General features: G+C 35.2%; 3 protein-coding genes across 18 annotated transcripts in view; 1 reads left to right on the top strand and 2 right to left on the bottom strand.

Moving 5' to 3' along the window:
* Positions 1-2,805, bottom strand: part of LOC101738149 (disintegrin and metalloproteinase domain-containing protein 12) — a 114,431-nt gene extending 111,626 nt beyond the window's left edge. For both annotated transcript variants that reach the window (XM_038020719.2, XM_038020718.2), the window contains exon 1: positions 2,510-2,805. In XM_038020719.2, coding sequence (XP_037876647.1) covers positions 2,510-2,618 — 109 coding nt within the window. In that variant the 5' untranslated portion in view covers positions 2,619-2,805. The remainder of the gene's footprint in view (positions 1-2,509) is intronic.
* A 389-nt stretch (positions 2,806-3,194) lies between these two features.
* LOC101738018 (uncharacterized) lies at positions 3,195-3,575 on the top strand. The gene has a single exon (XM_004933055.1). The coding sequence runs from the start codon at positions 3,195-3,197 to the stop codon at positions 3,573-3,575; it is 381 nt and encodes a 126-aa protein (XP_004933112.1).
* A 3,090-nt stretch (positions 3,576-6,665) lies between these two features.
* Positions 6,666-22,681, bottom strand: part of LOC101740254 (glycerol-3-phosphate acyltransferase 1, mitochondrial) — an 83,729-nt gene continuing 67,713 nt past the window's right edge. For 14 of the 15 annotated variants that reach the window (XM_004932995.5, XM_062676281.1, XM_062676274.1 and 11 more), the window contains 8 exons: positions 21,335-21,570; positions 20,966-21,164; positions 17,013-17,188; positions 16,309-16,447; positions 15,240-15,442; positions 14,187-14,332; positions 13,324-13,469; positions 9,699-10,291 (listed from right to left, as the gene is read on the bottom strand). In XM_004932995.5, the coding sequence (XP_004933052.2) occupies positions 10,086-10,291; positions 13,324-13,469; positions 14,187-14,332; positions 15,240-15,442; positions 16,309-16,447; positions 17,013-17,188; positions 20,966-21,164; positions 21,335-21,570 (1,451 nt within the window). In that variant the 3' untranslated portion in view covers positions 9,699-10,085. Of the gene's footprint in view, positions 9,250-9,698; positions 10,292-13,323; positions 13,470-14,186; positions 14,333-15,239; positions 15,443-16,308; positions 16,448-17,012; positions 17,189-20,965; positions 21,165-21,334; positions 21,571-22,681 lie in introns of those variants that run through there. The other variant, XR_009976791.1, reaches the window with a different exon arrangement.

Raw genomic sequence — 22,681 nt, 5'->3', positions numbered from 1 at the left:
TATCATCTCATCTCATTACATTTCATTTTGCAGTATCATTTTTCATATAAAAAAGTTTTCATTGAATTTAAAATAAGACTTAACCTAAAGGTCTGAGTTAGCAGGTCATAAAATCCCTTTAAAAAAATGAAATACGTAACTAATTGACGTTTGAAAGATATTTAAACATACAACAATGACATGTGATTGATTGCCTATCAGATACCGTTTGATTTCAAAAAGGCAGTATATCCGCTACCGGAGTTTCGTGCTGTCCTCGCATTAGGATTGGCGAATTCCTTTTCTGTGATTTAAAATCTGATATGAACTTCCTTTGCAGGCATGCTAATATGCATACCGTCATTTAACATATAATAGCTATATTAATAAAAGGGCGAAAACTATGTTTGTAGTTAATTTTCAACTGCCTAATTTTTACTCTCTAATAAAAATATAGGATATCACATTGATCTTAACTTTAAAAACATGAGCAAAATTTCGTTTTGTTTTTTATTTGAGTGGTCAATTGTATTGCGTGAGAGCTGCCTTGCCCTTCGCGGCATAGACATTCGTACCTAACCGTGCAGGCTTATAATACGCCCAATATCAATAATTAGCTATACATTTTCGGGATTTATCTTTATTTTCCAAACGTTCTTCCTTCATCCCATTTGTTCCCATTCCCCATTGTCCTCCCATTCGTTTGTGAACACAACGGTACGAATTTCTTTGAGAAATTGATTCTGCTTACGGGATTAGAGCCCTGGTACAGTCGTATCGATCAATACGGGTCATGCGGGCGTTTTACCCCCAGCCTATTCACTGGTAGCCTAAGGGATTATTCAAACTACGTGCAGACGGGTAGGTGAACTCACAAGTTCAGCCTGAGAGAAATTGCTTTTTTTTCCTGCCTATTCTAGTAACCTCGGGCCGTTATTCTAGATTCGCCGAGCTAGTAGGTGAGCTCGCGAGGCTCAAACCTGACGACGTTGCTAAAACGGACCCTAGCAAGAGCCGTGCTTCGCAGAATCTACCTGCGGATCGGAAACGCGACCCACTGAGAAAATCTGGCGAGAAACCAGGTGGGCTATGAGAATTTGCAAACACTAGCCCTAACCAGAGCAATGCTTCACAGAATCTACATTCGGTAACCGGAATCTCGGCTCACTGAGAAGATCCAGTGAAAGCTCAGTGGGCTTAGTCTATGGCTTAGTTTGCTCGTTCAACTTTTCGTCATAATCGACGATTTCGACGATGATGGTAACTGGTACTTGAGGAGCTTATAAGAGATTCGTGAGTCAGATCAAAGAGTGGATCTATGGGATCTGAAAAGTAATGTTTAGGGTGATGGTGACTTTCCATTGCCCCGTCGTCAGAATCAGAAAGGTTAATTATATTTATTTATTTATTTATAACTTCATATACTAGAAAGTATAAAGGTGGACTTAATGCCATAGGCATTCTCTAACAGTCTACTTTAGGGGAGTGCAGAGATGAAACTTGGTAGGTGTAGTGTGAAGGTGATATTACTTAAACATATGTGTATTATATTCAATTTACTGTGAATGTAGTTTTGACTGTTAGTGTTATGTTCTGGAAGTGGCAGGAGTTAAAAGCAATTGTGAAGAAGACAAACAGGCTGGTCAAAGTTGCAGATATGAGAGATACATACAGCTTAGCTAACATATTTAATAAAGTTTACACTTTCTTAATTTCATCATACATCATCAAAGATCATCATCACATTTTAACAAATTAGTAGGCCAAGGAATATATAGCTTATACTCAATCTAGGATAACATTTTTTTTGCAATTAAAAACACACACAAATTGAATAAAATACTAACTCAAGCTATTCCATTATATTTATCCATCACACTTAAGAAATAAATTTACAGTCTGAGTTTTTTGGTTTAATTGAAATTTATGATAATATAACTGCATATACTTAATTATTATTATAACTGCATTATTTAATTATTATAACTGCATATGAGATCTATATGTATGTTCAAGTATCTGGCTTTTAATAGTGATGCCTCAAATAATTTTACAAGAAATAGAGTTGAAATTTTTAGGCAACAGAATTTGGATAAAAAAGGAGACCTAGCTTCAGGACTTAATGCCTTGCATTAGTGTACTTGGTAAAACTGTAGATCATTGATAATGGGGATGTTTGAGAATGCAATTAAGTTCACTGTCATAATTCTGGCATAAGTCTAATAATGTCTGATTTAACTTCTCACACTTGCGAAACAGCAGTTTTTCAAAATCATACATCTTCGATTTTCGGTACTTTAGTGGCCACAATAAAAATTTATTTAATATCACCTCATTAACATATTATCACATTAGGTTCCACGTAATTCTATGCATTAAAAAACCACAGTAAATAATAATTCTATTTACGGCATGAAGTTCCAAGCAAAACAAAATCTACCTAATTTTCAAGTTTTGAATTCGGAACAGATTTTTTCGAGGCAATGGAATCCTTTTGCTTATTAGAAATCAATTTAACTTTTATACTTACTAAGTTGTTGTGCACCAACATCCTGTATCACTGCAAACGTAAATAATAAAACCATGCACAACACTACACAATCACCAAACATTGTTACATTAAAAGTTTTCAGAGACATATTTACACCACAATGTTTACGAATGAAGAGTAGAGCATATTTCTCAAATAAATATATGTACGGACTATTTCATTAATGTTTAAACAAGGCACTGGTCTTTAATAGAAGTGCAAACTACCGAATTCCTACGACCATCACAAAGCCACAGCTCGTTCCTGCATCACCTTTGTGTTTGATTTGATAGCTTTTTTTTCAATTCTGACGTTTGTTTCGACATTCAACTGACGTTTGACATTTACTGAATGTTGACTTTTGGTAAAGCTTAGGGATGCAACACTTAAATATTATAACGTATTATGTAGGTAACTAATCTGAAATACTGAAACCAAGGAATAAATTTTTGGAATCAACGAGTTTTATTTGACAAAGAAAAAGATTAAATCACGTCCCGATGATCTTAAAGCTACTAACGTGGTAGATTGTAGTTTAATTTCCACTGTTACTGGTAGGATTTACATTATTTAGGATTTAATCTTTGGTACCTAGACACATTCTGAAGGCTTTGAAGGCTGGAACGACGGTATTTCCGTGGGCGGTGAAATACTCACGAACCTGAGATACGCTGACGACACTACCATGCTTACATCAGATGAAGAGGAAATGGCAATTCTGCTGAACCGTGTGGAAGAAGAAAGTGCTAAACTTGGTCTTAAAATCAACTACTCCAAGACCAAAATAATGATAATAGATAGAGCGCAACTTCTTCCACGTTCTGATGCACTCAGTGGTTACGAGAAAGTAGCGGAATTCATATATCTTGGGTCGCAAATAACATCCGAGGGTGGCTGCACGGGGGAGATACGCCGAAGATCCGGTATGGCTAGAAGTGCGATGGCCAATCTCGAGAAGATCTGGAAAAATCGTAGCATCCGGTATAAAACCAAAGTGCGCGTGGTGCGGGCACTGGTCTTTCCTATATTCCTCTACAGGGCGGAGACATGGTGCATTAAAAGCTAGGATATCAAAAAGATCGATGCCTTTGAAATGTGGGTGTGGCGGAGGATGCTACGAATACCGTGGACTGCCATGAGAACAAACGAGTTCATTCTAAGGCAGCTAGACATCCGAAAAAGGCTCTCTTCCATCTGCCGAGAACGTGTTATGAGCTTCTTCGGACACATCATGCGGTCTCCCAGACATGAATTAGAGAAGTTCATAATAATTGCGGATCGCATAGAGGGCAAGCGCGCTGTGGGCAGAACACCAGCCAGATGGTCAGATCTAGCAAGAGAAGCACTCGGTGGTAGTATGTACCATGCAGTCCATGCCACCCATGATTGGGCACATTGGAAGTACGTCGCATGTGGTCGCGATCCTCAGTAGTGAGGGAACGATATAGAAGACCTAGACACAAACAGCGTGACCGAACTAAAAACTTGAATTTGTACTTAGAATACGTATTTCAATCTTAAATTTCACTTCAAAAACAGGTGCATAATGTTTGCCTTCGTTTTGTACTAATGTATGAACTGAAGACAGAGGAGTACGACCTCGACCTCTAAAAAGTACTGCTGCCCAATCATGAGTCTGCAGCAGCAGCATCGGTATTTTCCTATCTCACCTCCTACATTCTTATCTCAATTTCTGGTGTTAGGGTACATTACAATTCCACTCGAATACCTGTGTGAAATCTTACCACCTGTGTTTTTTTTCGCGATGTGTCTGTCATGAATTTATACTTAACTGTAGCATCCTCACTATGGCTAAAGGGTGTGGCGACTAAAAACGCCACTACCATATTTATGTAAATACTTCAACCTATTTAGGAGAAAGCCAAAAAAGAAAAGAATGAAAGATGACAGATATAAATAATATACTTAAGACAGCGGCAGCTCATTGTAACAATAATTTAACACTATTGAGATAAGCGTTTAAAGAGACCCTAAATCAAAGGTTTTCAAATGAATGCGTATCGACTCTGTGTATTTATAGAAGATAATTGAGGGAAAGCATATATCAAAGCATTATATAAGAATCATGAAAATGGTACAGATGTGCCAAAGGCTTCCCCTTGATACATTTGTAATGCTACGCGATAGGGTTCGAGATAAATAAAGTTCTACCAAATTACAAGTATACACTGTATTCAACACTTAGAACACTCAACAATCACATTAAGCTTCTCAATTTGCTTCTTCCGTTTCGCTTCTGGTGATCCGTTCGCTGTTTCGCGTCGAATAGTTTCGATTACTGATTGACTGCGTGCCATCTCTGCATTGCTTTTATAGCCGATACCACATCCTTATAATTATTGAGAACGTTCCACACATTTCGAGTATTGTGTTTCCGCTATCTGACCATAGATGGCGTTGTACTTCTCGAACGTTCTAGATGCTGCTAGATCATTTAATATTCGTTCGACTATTCGGCGATAGATGACGTTACTCTTACCGGCGCGGCGTAACAGTAGTATGCTGAAGAAATTTATAATGTAACTTCAGGAACTGTAATTTATGAGCTTTGAATTTTGATTCTTCATCTTTCATGATATGGCGCACTCGTTTGTTTATAGTCATAACTATTCAATTAATTGTTCAAATGATGAAGTGTAATAGACAAAGTTTGTATATTTTATTTACCAGATGCGATAAAAGTATTAATTTTATATAAGGATCATTTCTGACGGCTAAATGTGCGTTAATGAATTATCAATTTTTATTGCATTTTTGGTTCACTATTTTGGCGATAATACATATAAAAGATAGATATATGCCGTCGCTATTTTGTAGAACTATTTAAGATAAATATTTCCTAAGATACCATTCCATTTCATAAGTTATACATTAAATACGTTCTAACTCCAACGGTTTTTGCAGCGCACGGTTGAATAGCTCGCAGATTGTAGATTTCTTTCCTACTTACTTGACACTTATCTTTATACTATATTGGGTAATTCACACTATTTCATTATAAATTATAGCTTATGTGTTTCTGATGTGTAAGATATATTATTTAAAAGTTTCATCAAAATCCATTCAGCAGCTTTTGCGTGAAAGAGTAATAAACATACATCCATACATTTTTACAAACTTTCACATTTATTTTATAATTTAAGTAAGATTATGTTATTCTCATTAATTTTAATGTTTGTTGTTGTTTAATTTTAATTATCTGTCCAAAACCAACTCACTAATTTAAACTCCATTATTTTAATAATGAAATTTATGAAAGCAAACTATTTGTTGAAACTACTCGCACGCTATTTACAGTCGGTTAACGGTAATATGAAAAAAAAACTTTAATTATCTGTAAATATATGTAGGTATTAAATAAAACTTTTTGGCGGGAACGCGAAGAATGAAGTTGTGTTATTTGTTTTATTTTATCTATTTAGTGTTTCTTCAGGTTTAAATGTGTAATAAGGGTGGTTTATTAACTGTTTAATATCTGTGAAAGTGCACAAATGTGGGAAAATTAAACAAAGCCGCTGGACGTAACTTTTCAGGATCCTCCAAAAAGTCCACTGAAAAAAATCACAGTAAATGACCACCATTTTACTCAGAATATATTTCATCCCATATCATCTAATTTCATGTAATTTCATCCCAGTCAATTAATGTCTTAAATTAATCATTTTCATTTCGTTTCATTTCATTTCACTCCATATTAACATTTTTCATAAAAATATTATTTAACTATTTCTTATTAAGAATATAAATTAAAGTAAGACATGACTTAAAGGTCTTAGTTACCAGGTCATAAAATCCCTAAAAAATATATATGTATTAATAAATATTAATGACCAGGGACAAGTCACACATGCATATATTATACACTTAATATTTGAGATGGTCACTTGACTCCTAGGATATCATGTACTATGGGATCCAGGAACTGAAGTACATAGTTTTAATAAAAAAAACATAACATAGATATTTATCACTCAGACGAAGAGCAAACAAAGCTGTTCATCACACAAATGTTTGCCCGATGTAGGAATCGAACCCACGACCCTTAGCTCGGCAGGTACTCCGTTAAAACTAGTTTAATTAAGCCAGCGCCTGACTAAATATTTCCTAAAGATGGCAAAATAAAAATAAATTCTGATTCGGGTCATTCGTTTAATTCAATGTAAGCATTGAGATCACATCCTATACAGCCCTGTAACAATTAATTTACAAATTCATATTGTTTTTTAACGATTGATACAAGTAATCTATTTTTTATTAACTTAAAAATATGTAGTTTAAATTGAGCAACGCATGGCGATTGAGTAAGTTGACGAACGTTTTTGTAATAAGAAACAACATAAAGAAAAGACGCTCTAATTATCTCCCCTTTATTTTTTCGTATCTTTCAATCTTTTAAAATTACTTTTCCATTTTTTTTTGACTTATTAGACGAAGTTTTACGTCGCTAGAATCTGCTATTAGCAAAGTTCGAATAGTCTCACCGCACAACGGTGAAATTCGAATCAAATCGAGAGGAAGATTGCTTAAACCGATTCACAGATATAACCTATGAATATAGGTGTATATGTAGCTGCGTCGGCGGAAAATTAATTGAAACTATGTGTATAAACAAAAATAACTTGCCAATAAATAGTTTACAGATTATTCGGATTTTATTTTACTGATTTTTTATAATTTAACCGTCAGCTATCGCATATTTTGGTACGAAGTGCGTAATTTAAAAAATAATAATCTTAACGTTATAACGCAAATGCTATTCATAAATATGTTTATTTATTATTATTTATTTTTTAATCTAGTAGACATAGGTTGTACTCCCGAATTATATCTCTAAGCCCATTATTTTGTTTATAAAGGAAACATCAGAAAAAAATTGTAAACTAGAATAAACTTAAATCATTTAAAAATTCAATTGTTTGAAGTCAACGATTGCGCTTATCAATAAGAATCTACTGATGAGGTTCATATTGATTGTCAATAGTACTCGTAAAGATAAAACAATTAGGTACATTTTAGAAACAAACATGCATAGACTCGCGTCCGTTTATATTTAATTCTATTTGACTTATTATATTTACAATTTTTTCCAAGTTCCCCTTTACATTTTAAAGTAAAAAATAACTTATGTTACTTAAAACTAAATCACATTTTTAAAGTCACAATTCAACTGGTTTCCACACGAACTACGTATTATAGAATTAAAAGCATTTTTGTGTTTTGAGTCCGAAAAACGCGATTTTACTTATTTGAGACAAAAGTAGAAAAACTCTCGCCCCTCATTGAATATGTTTGTACTAATCGTGCTGACATCGACCAAAAACACCTAATGTTTAGAACAAAGTTCAAATATCAACGAAACTTGTAGAAAAAAAATATTGTCAAATGTAAAAATTGTAGATCATAACTAGAGGTCGGAGTAGGTAGATTGATTTAAGGTCGTTGACTTCAAACGTAGAGGATAATATGGATATGCTTCGAAAATACCGGAACTTCATATCTATTGTGATATTTGTTCCGGAATTTTGAAATTAGCATGAATCTGTGTTTAAGGTGAAAAACGTATTAATAATATTAATCTACGCTACCAGTGCTAGCTAATGGTGAAAGAAATCAGTATTTTATTTTATTCAAAAACGCCTTGGCATAGTTACACCGCATTTTGTCCCTTTCTGTTGAATTAGAAATGACGCTTGTCAGTATGAGACAAAACTTAGACAGGGCTTTTTGTTACTTTATTTCATAAATATAGAAATTGTATCCGATGAGGATTAAAAATATTTATTTTTAATTTAAAAAAATAATCATTATGGATAAAATGGCATGTCCATATTATAATATCTTGACGCAATTATATAAAATCAATCTACCTACTCCGACCACTGATCATAACACACAATCGAAGAGTCTTTAGGACCTTAAATTTAACCTAACATAAGCTCTTTATTGTCAAACACATCAAAAACGTTATTACTTTTCATTGTATTTTGATGAGCAGTAAAGTACAAAAAGATCAACATTTTCTCATTCCAATTGAAAATCTAAAGTTCATAATAATGTTCTGTCCCATTTACACTAGATGAAGTGAACTAAGATATCATACGTAATTAAAACCTTATTTATTTACATTTTTACAATTAACGATAGCGGAGCTAATGTGGTTTACCATACAGAAACGATATCCTTTGATTTATCGCCAGGTCACTATAGTACAATGGAGAAACGATTCAAACATAATAGAAGGTAAGTCGATCAACGGTTTTTAAATGATAAAAATAAATTATTGCTTAGAGTTTATTAAATCGGTATATTCACAATCCAAAACCCACACGACCCTCATTATGTCTCCAATGAAAATCACGTTCAAATCGTTTTAGCCATTCAAACTATACCTGAGACCTTAGAACTTATATCTCAAAGTGGGTGGCGCATTTACGTTGTACATGTCTATGGGCTCCAACAACCACTTAACACCAAGTGGGCTCGTCCCCCACCTAAGCAATAAATAAAAACCCATTATGACCACACACAAATGCACAAACATAAGCACCAATGTAAATTAAATGCAAAAATATCGGCGAATTGTCCTATTTATTCGTCATAGTTTCAGGTTTACTTTAAATCATATAAGTCACTAATTTTGGTTGTATAAGATTTATGACGAAAAAAAAAACCCATCAGTATTGTTTAACACATTGACTGCCGTGTAGGACACCGGTGACCTACGCGGCGCACTGAAGTAATTATATCGATTTCTCTCTTTATTCTTTTTACATGCTTTATATTAGCTTCACTTGTATGTATGTTTGTAACTGATTCCTTTAGACGCGACTTCGACCCAATTTAAACGGCCAGATTTCATTCAAAGTTTGTAGATTTATCGAGGACCGATGACAATTCAATATAAAAAAAAAAAAAAAAAAATTGAAAAAATTGAATTTCAACTAAAAAATGAAAAATAAATAATAGTTTAAAAAAACTAAAAAACACGCTTTATATAAAATTCAACTAAAAATAGAAAATAAATTTAAACTGAAAAAAAAAGCGTGGGGTGCATGGTGTTTGTTATTAGTTATAAATATTTTTCTGACAGATATGAGTAGAAGAATTATTATTTCAATAATATCTTAAAAAGCACCCCACGCTTTTTTTACAATAAAATATATATATGTTTTACACCATTTTCAATATAAATCTATTTTCTATTTTTAAATTTTTTTAAATTTTATGTAAAGCGTGTTTTTTAGTTTTTTTAAACTATTACTTTACTAAGGAACCGGAATATCTAGTAGACTCTGGGAAAGACGAATGCGATGATACTGACAATGAATCTATTTTTGTAAGACCTAAAAGACTAAAACATATATTATCAAACAAAAGAAGGCAAAGTTACGTAACAATCCAAGCGCTTAAGTAACAGAAATCGATATAATTACTTCAGTGCGCCGCGTAGGTCACCTACACGGCAGTCAATGTGTTAATAGACCACATCAGGTCCACTCCGTTTCAAGTTTAGTTGTCCTAATTCGGATAAAGGTTTACAGTCAGCTGGTCGAGATCACGTGGCGCTTTCCTCCCTGAGCAAAGGCGAGTCGACATTGAACTTGTAGATGTGGGAGCAGATGTCATTCAGTTTCTGCGCGTCGTCGTAGGGAGGCCTCAGCCTTATCTTCCGTTCCTTGTTGTCCGTGTACATTTCTATGACGCCCCATTGCCTCAGGAGACGCAGGCAGTTCCTGACCGCGTCGCTAGAGACGGCCGCGCCTGTGGAGTTCAATCAGTAATTTAGCTCTTTATTTCGCATCGAACGTTATTATATTCGACAAAATATATTAACTATAAACATATAATATACAAAGGAGAATGCCCAAAAGTGGGCCAACTTTATGTCTAAACTTTTTGTACTTGAAAAACTATGCCTTATTTTTTCACGTTGTTTAGTTTATGTATCAACATTTATTTCACCCTGGCATTGTTTAACAAAAAAATAAATTACTTATTTGATAACACCCCAAAACTGAGTGCCATAGTTTTTAAATTCGCCAATAGGCAAAGGGCTTAGCCCACGGAATAGATAAATAAGGTTGGAAAGGCCTTTGCTCTAATTTTGTATGAGAACCAGTGTCGCCGCTTCATCCCCACTATTTTAATTTCTACACATACACATACTGTGATTACAAGTATTTCGCACACAACAAAAACACCCACACATAAATCTCAGGACAGATATTCGTTCGCAAACTAGCACAAAACTCCTGTAGGCATACACACTCACACACGCAAAAAGACAATAAAAATTTTCATACACACTAGTGCTTGATAAAATCGATATTCTTTATCGATAAATTATCTGATGAATGAATGGAGAAAATGAAACATGAAATAAATATTGAAAATGAAAACTATTTTACTTTTATTAATTACAAATAGTCACTGTCCCTGGAATAAAACGTATTTGTTAAGCAGTTGGCGCTTGCTATTAACTGCGAATGAATTTTTCAAAACTAAGTGTATTCTGATTTTTTTATGGTAAAATAATTTTCAGTAAAATGTTTAGAGCAAATAGTACTCGTCTTTGTCTCCAGTTTCCTCTACCTGTCACGTCAATCCATTGTTCCCTGGCGTTAGGTTCTTTAGGAAACCTAAAATTTTTAGTTTACTGCATAAGTCAAATAGCATTTTACTTAGATTTTAATACGTCTTATACAATATAGTAAATACCCGTAAATGAGAGGTCTACATGTCCCTTTATATTATACCTTCACATTAATTCAATGATAATAATTCAATAATAATAATACATATTTATTTTACTTAAAATACGTCTCACTAAGAATATACTAGGTATCATTAATTAAATATAAAATAATGCAAAAATTATCCATGTCAAATGTAAATATAGTCGAGAATTCTGTCGATGATTTTATTTCACCACATGGTCACCTCACTATCGACAAACTGCAACGGCCAATCAGGGCAAAGGCCGAAATTTCAAAGATTGAAGTGTAGAGAACGCAATGCATGTAGTACATTGGAATCTGACTTGGTCATTGCGTTCATTGGGCGAGTACACATCGCGCAATGTATGTCATTTATAACTTGTTGCAATAATATTGTTAATGTTTGGAATTTCATAATGCTCAGTATATTTTTATGTTTTAGACAAATAATATTGTAATTAAATGGTAATTTCGACTTACCGATCGAAAGATATACCTCCTCGCTCTATACTTGAGGTCTGATTTTTTGTTTTACAAGTTATAATTGCACAACACGGCACTATAAAGCGGAGATCTGTTCGCCCAAGTATTCCGAAGCGCACTAAACGCGGTGAATGAAAGAATCGGTCGAGTTATGTTTGTTCTATCATAACTGTGGCACGCTTGCCCCGCCTACATTACCATTCCAACCTTATTTATCTATTCCGTGGCTTAGCCCATACAGCCTTATAGTAAACCTATATGCTGCCAAACGAAAGAGTTGTCTGTAACTTGAACAACAAATAAAAAAAAATAGCTAATGGTTATAATTCACAGACTTTTTAGTTTATTTTTGTTCAATTCAATATTCATTTAATGTAATAATAATTAATACTTTATATAATTATTTTTAGATATTAATGATTCCATTAGTAAAAATCTCAATGGCCTACCATTACTCTATTCTTATTATATATGATCAGAGAGTTTTGGCAGCAACCCGAGTGAAGCGTCATTTGAAGTTTTATTTTAATGTTTTTTTAATAGTTTATTGTGATGTATAATATATAAATTGGGTGTTGTTTTGTGTATTAAACGTCAATAATCGTTGTTCACGATTATTGAGGCATTGGAATAAAACTGTGGCTCACACAGCAGTGACTGTTTTTTTTTTCAAGATAAAAGATCTGCGGAAATTGACTCAATGTGCTATTCATCGAGTTGACGTCAAAACTTCCAAAAAGCAATAAAAAGAGATACACCGGCTTTTTATTGACATAAACAAATATATAACTTCGACAGACTAGGCTGTATAGGCTACGCTCTTTGCCTGCTTATTGGTGAATTTAAAAACAACAACAACAATATCGTTGCCGGCTTCCGGATTTTCATTTCATTTTATTATTATTATGAGGATATAATAATAACAAAATGTACGTAAGGCCTTATTTCTAGCAACATTAACCACAATTAACTTATTTCATACTGTAAATAATTATGAGAGCGATTATTGATTTCGAAGAAAACAATTAACAACTTAATTTTAGCTGCAGAAAAAAAAAGGTTTCTCTTAAACCTGGGTGAGAATATAAAAATCGTTTTCTGAATATGAAACGATATTTCTTTGTCTATCAAATTAAGTTAAAAACCATCATTGCGCGACAACTTTTTTTAGGGGCCCAAACGCCCATAGAAAATGGGCATTGTCCTTTTATATCTGTTTGAAATACAATTTCTATTTTTTACCTAGTGCTATATATATTTATTATTCTTAAATATATTATTTAAAACTAAACGTATGTAGCCTATAGACTAACATTTGTTGAATTAAAAACTTCTATTCATTATTTATGATGATAGTCGAATGAATTATCTTGCGTGACAAAATATAATCATAATCGAATCGCCAATAACTAAAACTAAGAGTCAGTGTTAAAATATACTTTTTTTAGCCCTTTTAGACATATCAGTGTATACCCTGATTGTAAGTGATTACCGTCGCCCATGGACGTCAGCAAAGCCAAGTCGCTGCCTACTGAGTGCCTATTTGAGAATATGGTCATTAAATCACGACCCTTGTGTCCTAGCAATACTGACCGTAGGGCATCTTGTTAGTAGTGTAGTCGTGGACGAGACCGTCGATGGTCGCCTTGACGACCGACTTGACGGTCCCGGGGGCGAGGTGCCGGCACGACGCGCTGTACGACTCGATGAGGGGACGCAGGGTCAGCAGCAGGCGACGTCTGGGAACATTGAAAGAAACATTGTTTTACATTGGTCCTTTTTTTTGGAACGAAGTTCTTTATGGAACAATGCGGAGGGACAACCTAACCGGGAAAAAACGTCCGTAACGTAAAATTTTTATTAGTAATGCACACAGTGTACGACTTAACTTAATAATAACGTACAAAAAATAACATATTTTTTATCATTCATTGACCACGATCTCAGTGCGTTCGTTTGCGCAATACACTAACTCTTATAAAACTGTGAATGAAATGTACCACAATAAGTTCGCACGTTACCGAATGACCGTGGGTTATTGCGAAACCACCAGTTTTATTTTATTTATACCTCGAATAGAACTTAAAATTAATATTTTTACAATAAGGAACTTCGTTCCTATCCGGTGTCCCACGACATCACACATCTTTCTTTTTTTATTGCTTACAAGGGTGGATGAGCTCACAGCCCACCTGATGTTAGGTGGTTACTGGAGCCCATAGACATTTACAACGTAAATGCGCCACACACCTTGAGATATAAGTTCTAAGTTCTCAGTATAGTTACAACGGCTGCCTTACCCTTCAAAAAGAAACGCATTACTGCTTCACGGCAGAAAAAGGCGCGGTGGTAGTACCTACCCGTGCGGACTCACAAGAGGTCCTACCACCAGTAATTAATTACGCAAATTATACTTAAGTAATACCATGTTAAATTCAATGGATGTATCTATCTACCTCTCAGCGATCGCTTCAGGAGTTTTCTGAATGATGTACTTGATTCTCAAGGTCGGGTCGGGTCGCTCGTAGCCGTCGTCTTCCTCGTCATCTATAGCCTTGGCAAATCGACGAGACCACTTCTCTTCCTCTAAGCCGTCAGTGCGCTGTAATAAAATAACTTTAAAGTTATGGCATTATTTTTGACTATCAAATGCTTAAACGTTCATTCATTGACACCAGCGGTTCCCAAACTTATTTTGTCTACTGCCCCCTTTGAGAATAAATTATTTATATATTTTTTAGCGCCCCCATTTTTTCACCTACTTAAAAACCACTATAGCGAGAGCTCGGTCGGTGTCTAAGAGTCTTCCTAGATGAAATTACAAATCGCCTCCCAAGCCTCTACACAACGCCCCTATTTTTTTCGGGGTCTCTTACCGCCCCCCTTTAAGTCTGCAGCGCCCACAAGGGGGCGTTATCGTCCACTTTGGGAAAGGCTGATCTACACCGATAAAAGTACTGTGATGAAATATACCGATCCACGAGCGGTCTTAATAATACGAATACGTTACTTTATAATACAGTAATTAGGTAATTGCCCCAGGGTGTGAGAAAAACGATAATTAACACAAGCAAATAGAGTTGCGTTTAGAATGAATTTATATTTCTTGTGGCCACATATACAGTGATAGTTAATTTTATTGCGATCTAATTGTATAGGATTTTCAGTATTCTAAAATATATATGAATTTATAAAATAAATCTAAGTTAATTTTGTTTTTATTTTTACATAAACAAATGTTAATTATAAGAAAACAAAAACGTTATACATAAAATTAATTCATATCTAGGGTTGTCAGTAAGGCGACTACTGGGCGAACACTAGTGTATATGTACATTTTGAATCTCGATTATTTGTCTGATCGCGTTAGAGTTGACAGGAAGGCGGCTATGGTTGGCAGCGGCTTGGCTCTACCCCTGGCATTGCTGACTTCCATGAGCGACGGTGACCACTTACCATCAGATGGGCCGTATGCTCGTCTGCCTACAAAGGCAATAAAAAAAGGATACCTCTGCATTAACAAGGACCCCGCTGGCCAGGAGCTGGTCGAGCGCCCGCAACAGCGTCTCGTGGATGGTGTGGCACGGCGCGCACAGGATAAGCTCCTCGCTCAGCACCTCGTACAGCTGCAGCGCCGAGCCCAGCAGCTCCTGATGCCGCACCGTGTCCCCATCCGCATCCGGCCGACACACTATACTCTCGAGGGCCGTGGCTGCAATGTTCAAACGCCGGTAAGATTAACGCCATCTATCGCCGAATAGTCGAACGAATATAGAATCCAGAATGCTCGAGAATTACAACGCCATCTATTGACAGATAGCGGAAACTACGACTAGAGTTGTGTGGAACATTCTCGATAATTCTAGGGATGTGGTATCGACTATAAAAGCGTTGTAGGGATGGCACGCAGTCAGTCAGTAATCGGAACTACTCGAAGCGAAACAGCGAACGGATCACCTGGAGCCAAGCGGAACAAGCGAATTGAGAGTTTTAAAGTGTTTGTGAGGTGTTTAAGTGTATTAAGTGCTGAATAGTGTTTAGTTGTACTTTGGTGATTTTTTTTATCCCAAACCCCAGCGCGTAACATTACTTTAAATTGAGATCTCGATTGAATTGTTACTAGAGGTCCCGCAGTAGTCGGAATTCGACTATAATTAATTGAAATTATAAGTTTGAACATTACTATGCATCTATAATCACAGATTTCGCGAAAACTACACTATAGACAAATAATAAAGACAAACAATATTAATCTATTCTCAATTTGACCACAAACTTTAAACAAAAACAAATCCTATATGTGGATTGTTAAATACATGGTAGTGAGTGTAATGTTTTTTTATTGATTTTACGTATTGTTTATGCATAATTAAAAAAAAAATAGCATTCTGCACTTCTTCTCTTTAGACTCTAAGTGTGTGAAATTTCAAAGTCCTTCGTCCGCGAAATTTTCGTAAAAAGGGGTACAAAGTTTTTGCTTCAGGCATTAATATACAGGTAACTACCTTTATACGAGAACAATATCCCTCAAAATCTTGTTTTTTTTCTTTTTCATAAATCATCAAATTCTCTACTCACCGACGATAGCGGGCGCGGCGTAGTGCGCGACCAGAGTGTTGGCGTAATACGAGAGTTCCAGCTCGGCGGCTATCGATTTAGTAGGACGAAGTGTTTCGGTTCTCCGCTCTCGCTGCACAAGGGGCCCGAGCATTTCCAACTGTAATTGATCATGAAATAATGTGTTTTTAACGGACCATTTTTAACGTAGTTAATGATAACCGAAATTGATGAAAATAAGAAACAGAAAGTTAAGTTTTTTGATTTTGTTTGAGTTCTAGAAAATTCTCTATTACATTCTCATTAGATCTTATTACAGTCATATGCAAGAGCGGATCCAGCTTGTGCGCCAGGAGGGGGTCACATAGTCGTGGCCAAGTCAAGAACTTATAATTTAATTTATAGATATAATATAAATAGACAAAATACATATATATTTAAATAACAAAATCAATTTTTCTTTTACGTCTTCTCCCGAAACGCGTTATTACGTCATTTACGTCAATGGGTACGTTTTTATGAACGTGGAGAAGTGCCAGTCCGGTTAGGCGATCTTCAACCATTGAAGATCTTAGCCACGATTTAATCTCGAATCTTATGAAAATCGTAAAAAAAAACTTAAAATAATATATGTCAGATTAAATCGTAAAATAGTATTATATGTAGGGTTCGCGAAAACCGATGACAATACTATGATTCGTGTCGTAGTATAGCGGGGTACGCACCGCGTGCTCCAGACAGCGGTCGGGGTCGGCGCGGTAGGCGAGGTCCCGGCCCTCCGCCCGCAGCGCGGCGCCGCGAGCCCGCACGGCGCGCCGCACGCCCGCGCCGCCGCGCGCCTCCGTCAGCAGCACGTACGACACCACGTTCGTGCACATCACCGCCGTGGCCTGAGCACCCTCTGGAACATCACAATTCATTTGTCAAAACTTTTATCATTATTGACCATCCAAAATCCAATCCAATCCAAACCAAAAAATAATAATCTAAGATTAAAAAAAAAAAGAAGAAAAATGACATGCCCGCTTAGTTTCTTACCAGTTCTTCTCAGGACGGAGGCTAGTTTTTTGTGCAGTAGTTATTTTGACGTTCAACAAGTATGTATAATAGCCGGCAAACTTCTTGAGCATTTGTCGACGTAGTGGGGGTAAATTTGCGCATAGTACACTCACGTGCAAAAACATTATTTACTCTGCGTCATAATGCAATTAAATTATTAAAATCAACATATGTATTTATTTATATATTTATGAGAACATCAACAAAAAATATAGGTTAATAATTGTAATAATTTAATCTTGGGGTAAAATAGATATTACTTCTATTAAGTCAAAACTAGAACTCTGCCGTGCTTGTGATATATACAGTAAGTGCCTTGGAGACACTTTTGAGAAAAACGCGGTTAAAGATTTCAATTTTACTTTTGACGTTTCTCGCGAAGTATAAAGCATACCTAAGTTTTTATAAATTTTTAAGATAAATATAGGCTTTTTTAACAATTTGCCTATTATTATTTTTATTTAGAAATAATATTTAAATTATAAAGCTTGAAAAAATATTTATATTAAGGAATTAATAATTAAAAAAAAACATTTTTTTAAGCATTGGTACAGTAAGTGTGTGACTTACTGTAACAATCTTTAGTTTGAACTACATACTGCAATTATGATTACGGAATGAGGTAAATGTTTGAATAGAATAACAAAAATTGCACAATTTGCGTAATAAAACTTAATCACTTACTGTAATTATATCTAGGAGCAATATGTAAACTTATGGCATCTATCATAAAGCACTGGAACCATAATTAATTACTCTTCCTCGATATTATTTGTAGATAAAAGAAACAAAAGAGATCTTATGAAATCACAGCTTAATAGAATAATTACACAACTTTGTTAGTTAATACTATAAAATTTTAAAATAAGTTCCATTTATTGAATTTTTTAAGCATTGAAAATCATATCATAAACTAACTAAAAAGAATCAATTCGTGTTTTTACAATCTGCTTCGTACATGACATAATCATAAACCAAATAAACTAAGCTCTGTAGGTATCTACACAAACAACACCTTTACCGTACCTTTTTTTTTCAATTCGTGTGTGTACTTCTTTGTACACAATAAAAAAACAACAAAAATAAACACTTTGTTTCTAAAAAAACTAAGACAGTTTTCTCTTTGGAATCTTTATAATAAAAATACTAATACGTAGATTGACAGAACGCTCTGCACAACCCTGATCTAATAAGGTACTTTAAAATCTTTAATAAGTCATTTAACCTCTTAAGACGGTTATTACTACTAAACTATTATGTAGATTATGAAATCCTCGATATAAGAACTTATCAAATAAGTCGTCAATCTTACAAATTAATAATAAATCGTTTATGGTAAAATAGTAAATGTCCTTTAATTGACTAGTAATATAAGTATATTAGGGGTTAAAGTAGGAAATTGCCGATTTGTACTGAAAAATTGAAATTGGTTTTTTTTTATTTAACATATTTATTTAGTCATAATATCTTCCATTATTATATTGTTTTATACATTGCTACCATCTAATAGAAAGGTCATTTATGCCTTTGCGATAGAACTCTGGTGATCTAGATTCTACAAACTGTGTGAAAGCATTCTGTACTACTTCCTGGGAAGAAAAGTTTTTATCATGTAGAAAATTGTCCAAATTACGAAAAAAATGGTAGTCCGTTGGAGCAAGGTCTAGCAAATACGGGGGGTGACCAATGGTTTCTAATTGTAGTTCCTGTAGAGTTAAAACGGTTTCTCGTGCTGTATGAGGTCTCGCGTCATCATGGACCAATAATGGTGAAAATCGATTCATGATTAAGGGCTGTTTCACTGCAATTTTAACTATAATTGTTCGGAGTACGGCATAGTAGACATCTACCGTTATTTCTTGACTAGATCGGAGAAAGCTATAGTGAATAACACCATGCTGGGATCCCCAAACAGTTAGGTACCATTACTATACAGGGATTGGTAAGCTTTGCTTCAGGACACTGTTGCGGCGTTTGACATGAGGTCAGCCATTGCATTTTTCGCTTACGGTTATCGTAAGGAATCCTTTTCATCAGATGTCACAATTCGATCCAATATTACTTCATTTCTGTATCGATTTAACAAGGCAACACAAGGTTCAGCACGCGTTTCATTCTGCAGATCAGTCAAATCATAATGCACCCATTTTTCATTTTTTTTTATTTTATTGATTTGGTCCAAATAGTAAATATTGTTGGTAAGGTAACGTTAAGCCATGCCGCTAATTCCTAGGTAGTTTGGCTCGGATCGGCTGCCACCATCTTTTTCAATTCATTGTTGTTCACATGTGTGGGCGGTCTACCACGTGGTTCGTTCTTCAAATCAAAATTTCCATCACGAAAGCGTTTAAACTAAATCGTACGGTGCGTTCATTAGCAGTCCCCTCTCCAAACGCAACATTGATATTGCGAGCTGTTACTGCAGCGTTAGTTCCGCGTCGGAAATCGTATTAAAAAATCACTCGAATTTTCGAAGTATCCATCTTTCTTGTCTAAGCTGAATAACAAAAAAAAACTGAAAGTCGATAATGGAAAGTTGCACATGTTTACTAAAAAATCTCAAACCATGAAGGTTCTATGTCAATTCGAAGTACCTATTACAACAAAACGGCAATTTCATACTTTAACCCCTGTTATTTAAAAAAAAAAAAGAACTCAAAACTATTCGGTTAATAGATTTGTTGCAGAATTCGAAATGTTTAACCAAAAATCTCTTCTATCCTCAGGCATCAGAGGTACAAGCTTCTATATAATATCTGCTTTATGGTCTGCAGTGATTCCTCTGGGACTATTTTTAGATTTCACCTCAGGAAACTTTTGGGTTTTCACAATTTTAGTTTGTAAAATGGTAAAAGGTCCAATGATTGAAACATCTCATTATGACCTGTTTTATACATTAGTATGAATTGAGCCCTCCTAACTTTAACTAAACACCTTATAATATTTGCAGTAAGTAACGTGTTTACCTAACATGTTCCAGACAAGTCTACGCTTAATATAAAGTATTCCATAACATAATTACAGTAGTGAATCTTGCTGTTGTTACGACTATGCATAAAAATAAATATTTTAATTTGCTGACTTATCATATACACAGTAAGTTGAACTTACTGTAGATATGTTAAGGTTTAGTAACTAATGCTTTATTTTCAACAATTAATATAATCATAGTATGTGGTACTTACTGTTAATATGTTTCAGTGATACTTGATGAAAAATACTCATATCTTAAAAATAATAATAGCAAAATTACTTACTGTATCAATACATAGGAAATGGTTTAAACTTTATGAAAAAATCAACCGTATGTGCCCATACTGCAATTATAATAAGTATGTTTTGGGGCAAAATGTTTCTTACTGTAATTATGCTTAAGCTTATTTAAGTTTCTATACCACATTTTAAAAATTTAAATATACAGAAATGTAGATCTCAATCTCTACATTCCAAATATATACTTAACTCAATATCGACAAAAATGTGACTTACTGTATTTATCGTAAGCACGGCAGAACTGTTGCCAGGTCTTGGTTCAGTTGAAGCGAAGCTGGTATTTGTAATTTTTTTAAAATTTAAAATATAATTTAAAACATAAGTTACATATTTAAGCAAAACTAACCATAAACAATATGTCTCCCAATAGCCTCGACCATCATCTTGTGGTCAGTGCTGACGTCGTCGCCGTACAAGCTCGAGTGGCTGTGGTTGTACAACAGTCTCCGGTCCAGATCCGAAGAAAATTTGTCATCGGCAGGACCAAGAGGCGCTTCGATGGGAGCTTTGAAGTGATTATACTTTTTGAAAGATTGCACCAATTCCTGAAAACAAAATAAACAATATTTTATTTGGTTTACGAAGAATAAAGATAATCAACACTATAGTTTTAAAAAGTCAATAAAGCCAAATACGTGTAAATAAACTGATATAAACGATTCGCAATTTACATTAATATTATATGTAAAGTTTGTAGAAATAGACCGAGCCTTACCTTCAAAGAGATGGGTTGATTGAAATCGACCCTTATAGAGCCGTGATTAGTGTTCATTGTCCTCCAGATCCCTCTGAGGGCCGACCAGAACGTCTCCATCTGCTTGGGCATGCCGAGTTGTTCCCTCACGAAGTTACCGTCGACCAACTTGTCGTAGTTCAACGTGACCGGGACTAGGAGGGCGTCGTCTATGGTGCCATCCAAATACGCATCCATTATCACGGACAGGATTCCAGCTGAAAAGATTATGGCATTTTATTAGCTTAACAGTTAACAAACTACGTTATTATCAGACAGACTTGACACGCACGAATTAATAATGAAGAAACAATTTTTGTTAGATAACAATGGATGTAGGGTGCCTTAATTAATATTTTTTATTTATCGGATTATATGAAGTCTTGACTTTAAAATACTTAGAGACAGAATTTCAAAAGTGAGACTATCTACAAAGGCGTTCCTGATAAATCTAAGCCAGGTATATGTGATATATATATTTTAATAGAAGAAGAAAGATATATTTTATAACTCAAATCTACTAACTAAGCAAATTATTTTTTGATTATCTTATCAGTGCAAGAAAATGTATCGGTTAATATTCGATATAGAGATGAGATTCAGTCAAATCAAAGCTAGTACCCAAAAATTTATTGCACTTGCCAAAAAATTCTAGGGTTTAAAAACATACCATTTCCACACTCTATTTCCTCGTGAGCATAAACAAAATTACTCAAATTAGTGTGCAAAACAAACTTTAAACTATTTCAAGATATTTTTTTATCACTGTCATAGGAATTATTACAAGTTTAATAAACGCAACCATTGACCGTGTCATAACAAAGGCGTGATACTTTGCGGCAGAATTAGGCATGATGGCGGTACCACCAGTGCACGTCAGTTGGCAGTAAGCTCGTACGATACTCAGAGAAGGCTGTCCATTCTCAGACGAGCCCTTAGTTGGATACCTCGATAGATATTGAAAGAGATGCACATAACCCACATTTTATTTCCCTACCTATGCTGATAGCCTTGTGGGGCTATTTTAGCTTCTCCTTGGCGTGTAGGTGAGCTCACGGGGCTCAAACCGGGAGTGTTGCTAACACTGGCCCTAGCAAGAGTAGTGCTTCGCAGAATCTACCACCGGATCGGAAACGCGAAGAAGATCCGGCAAGAAACTCAGTGGGCTGTGTCTGTGGGTTAAATTACTCGTCGAGCCCTTGGGTTCAGCTAGGACGGTGACTGGGCTACCCACAGTTAAAGGGCACCAGATTTAAAGTTGTAGTGGTCGCCCCTCCCCCCGCGGGGGGCGAGTTGCGCCCCCCGCCCAGTACAGCGCGCGTCCGTACG

Source organism: Bombyx mori, chromosome 26 (assembly GCF_030269925.1).
Source record: "Bombyx mori chromosome 26, ASM3026992v2".
In the NCBI taxonomy this organism is placed as follows: Eukaryota; Metazoa; Arthropoda; class Insecta; order Lepidoptera; family Bombycidae; genus Bombyx; species Bombyx mori.
The sequence above is the reverse complement of the archived record's forward strand: the minus strand, read 5'-3'. Positions and strand labels throughout refer to the sequence as shown.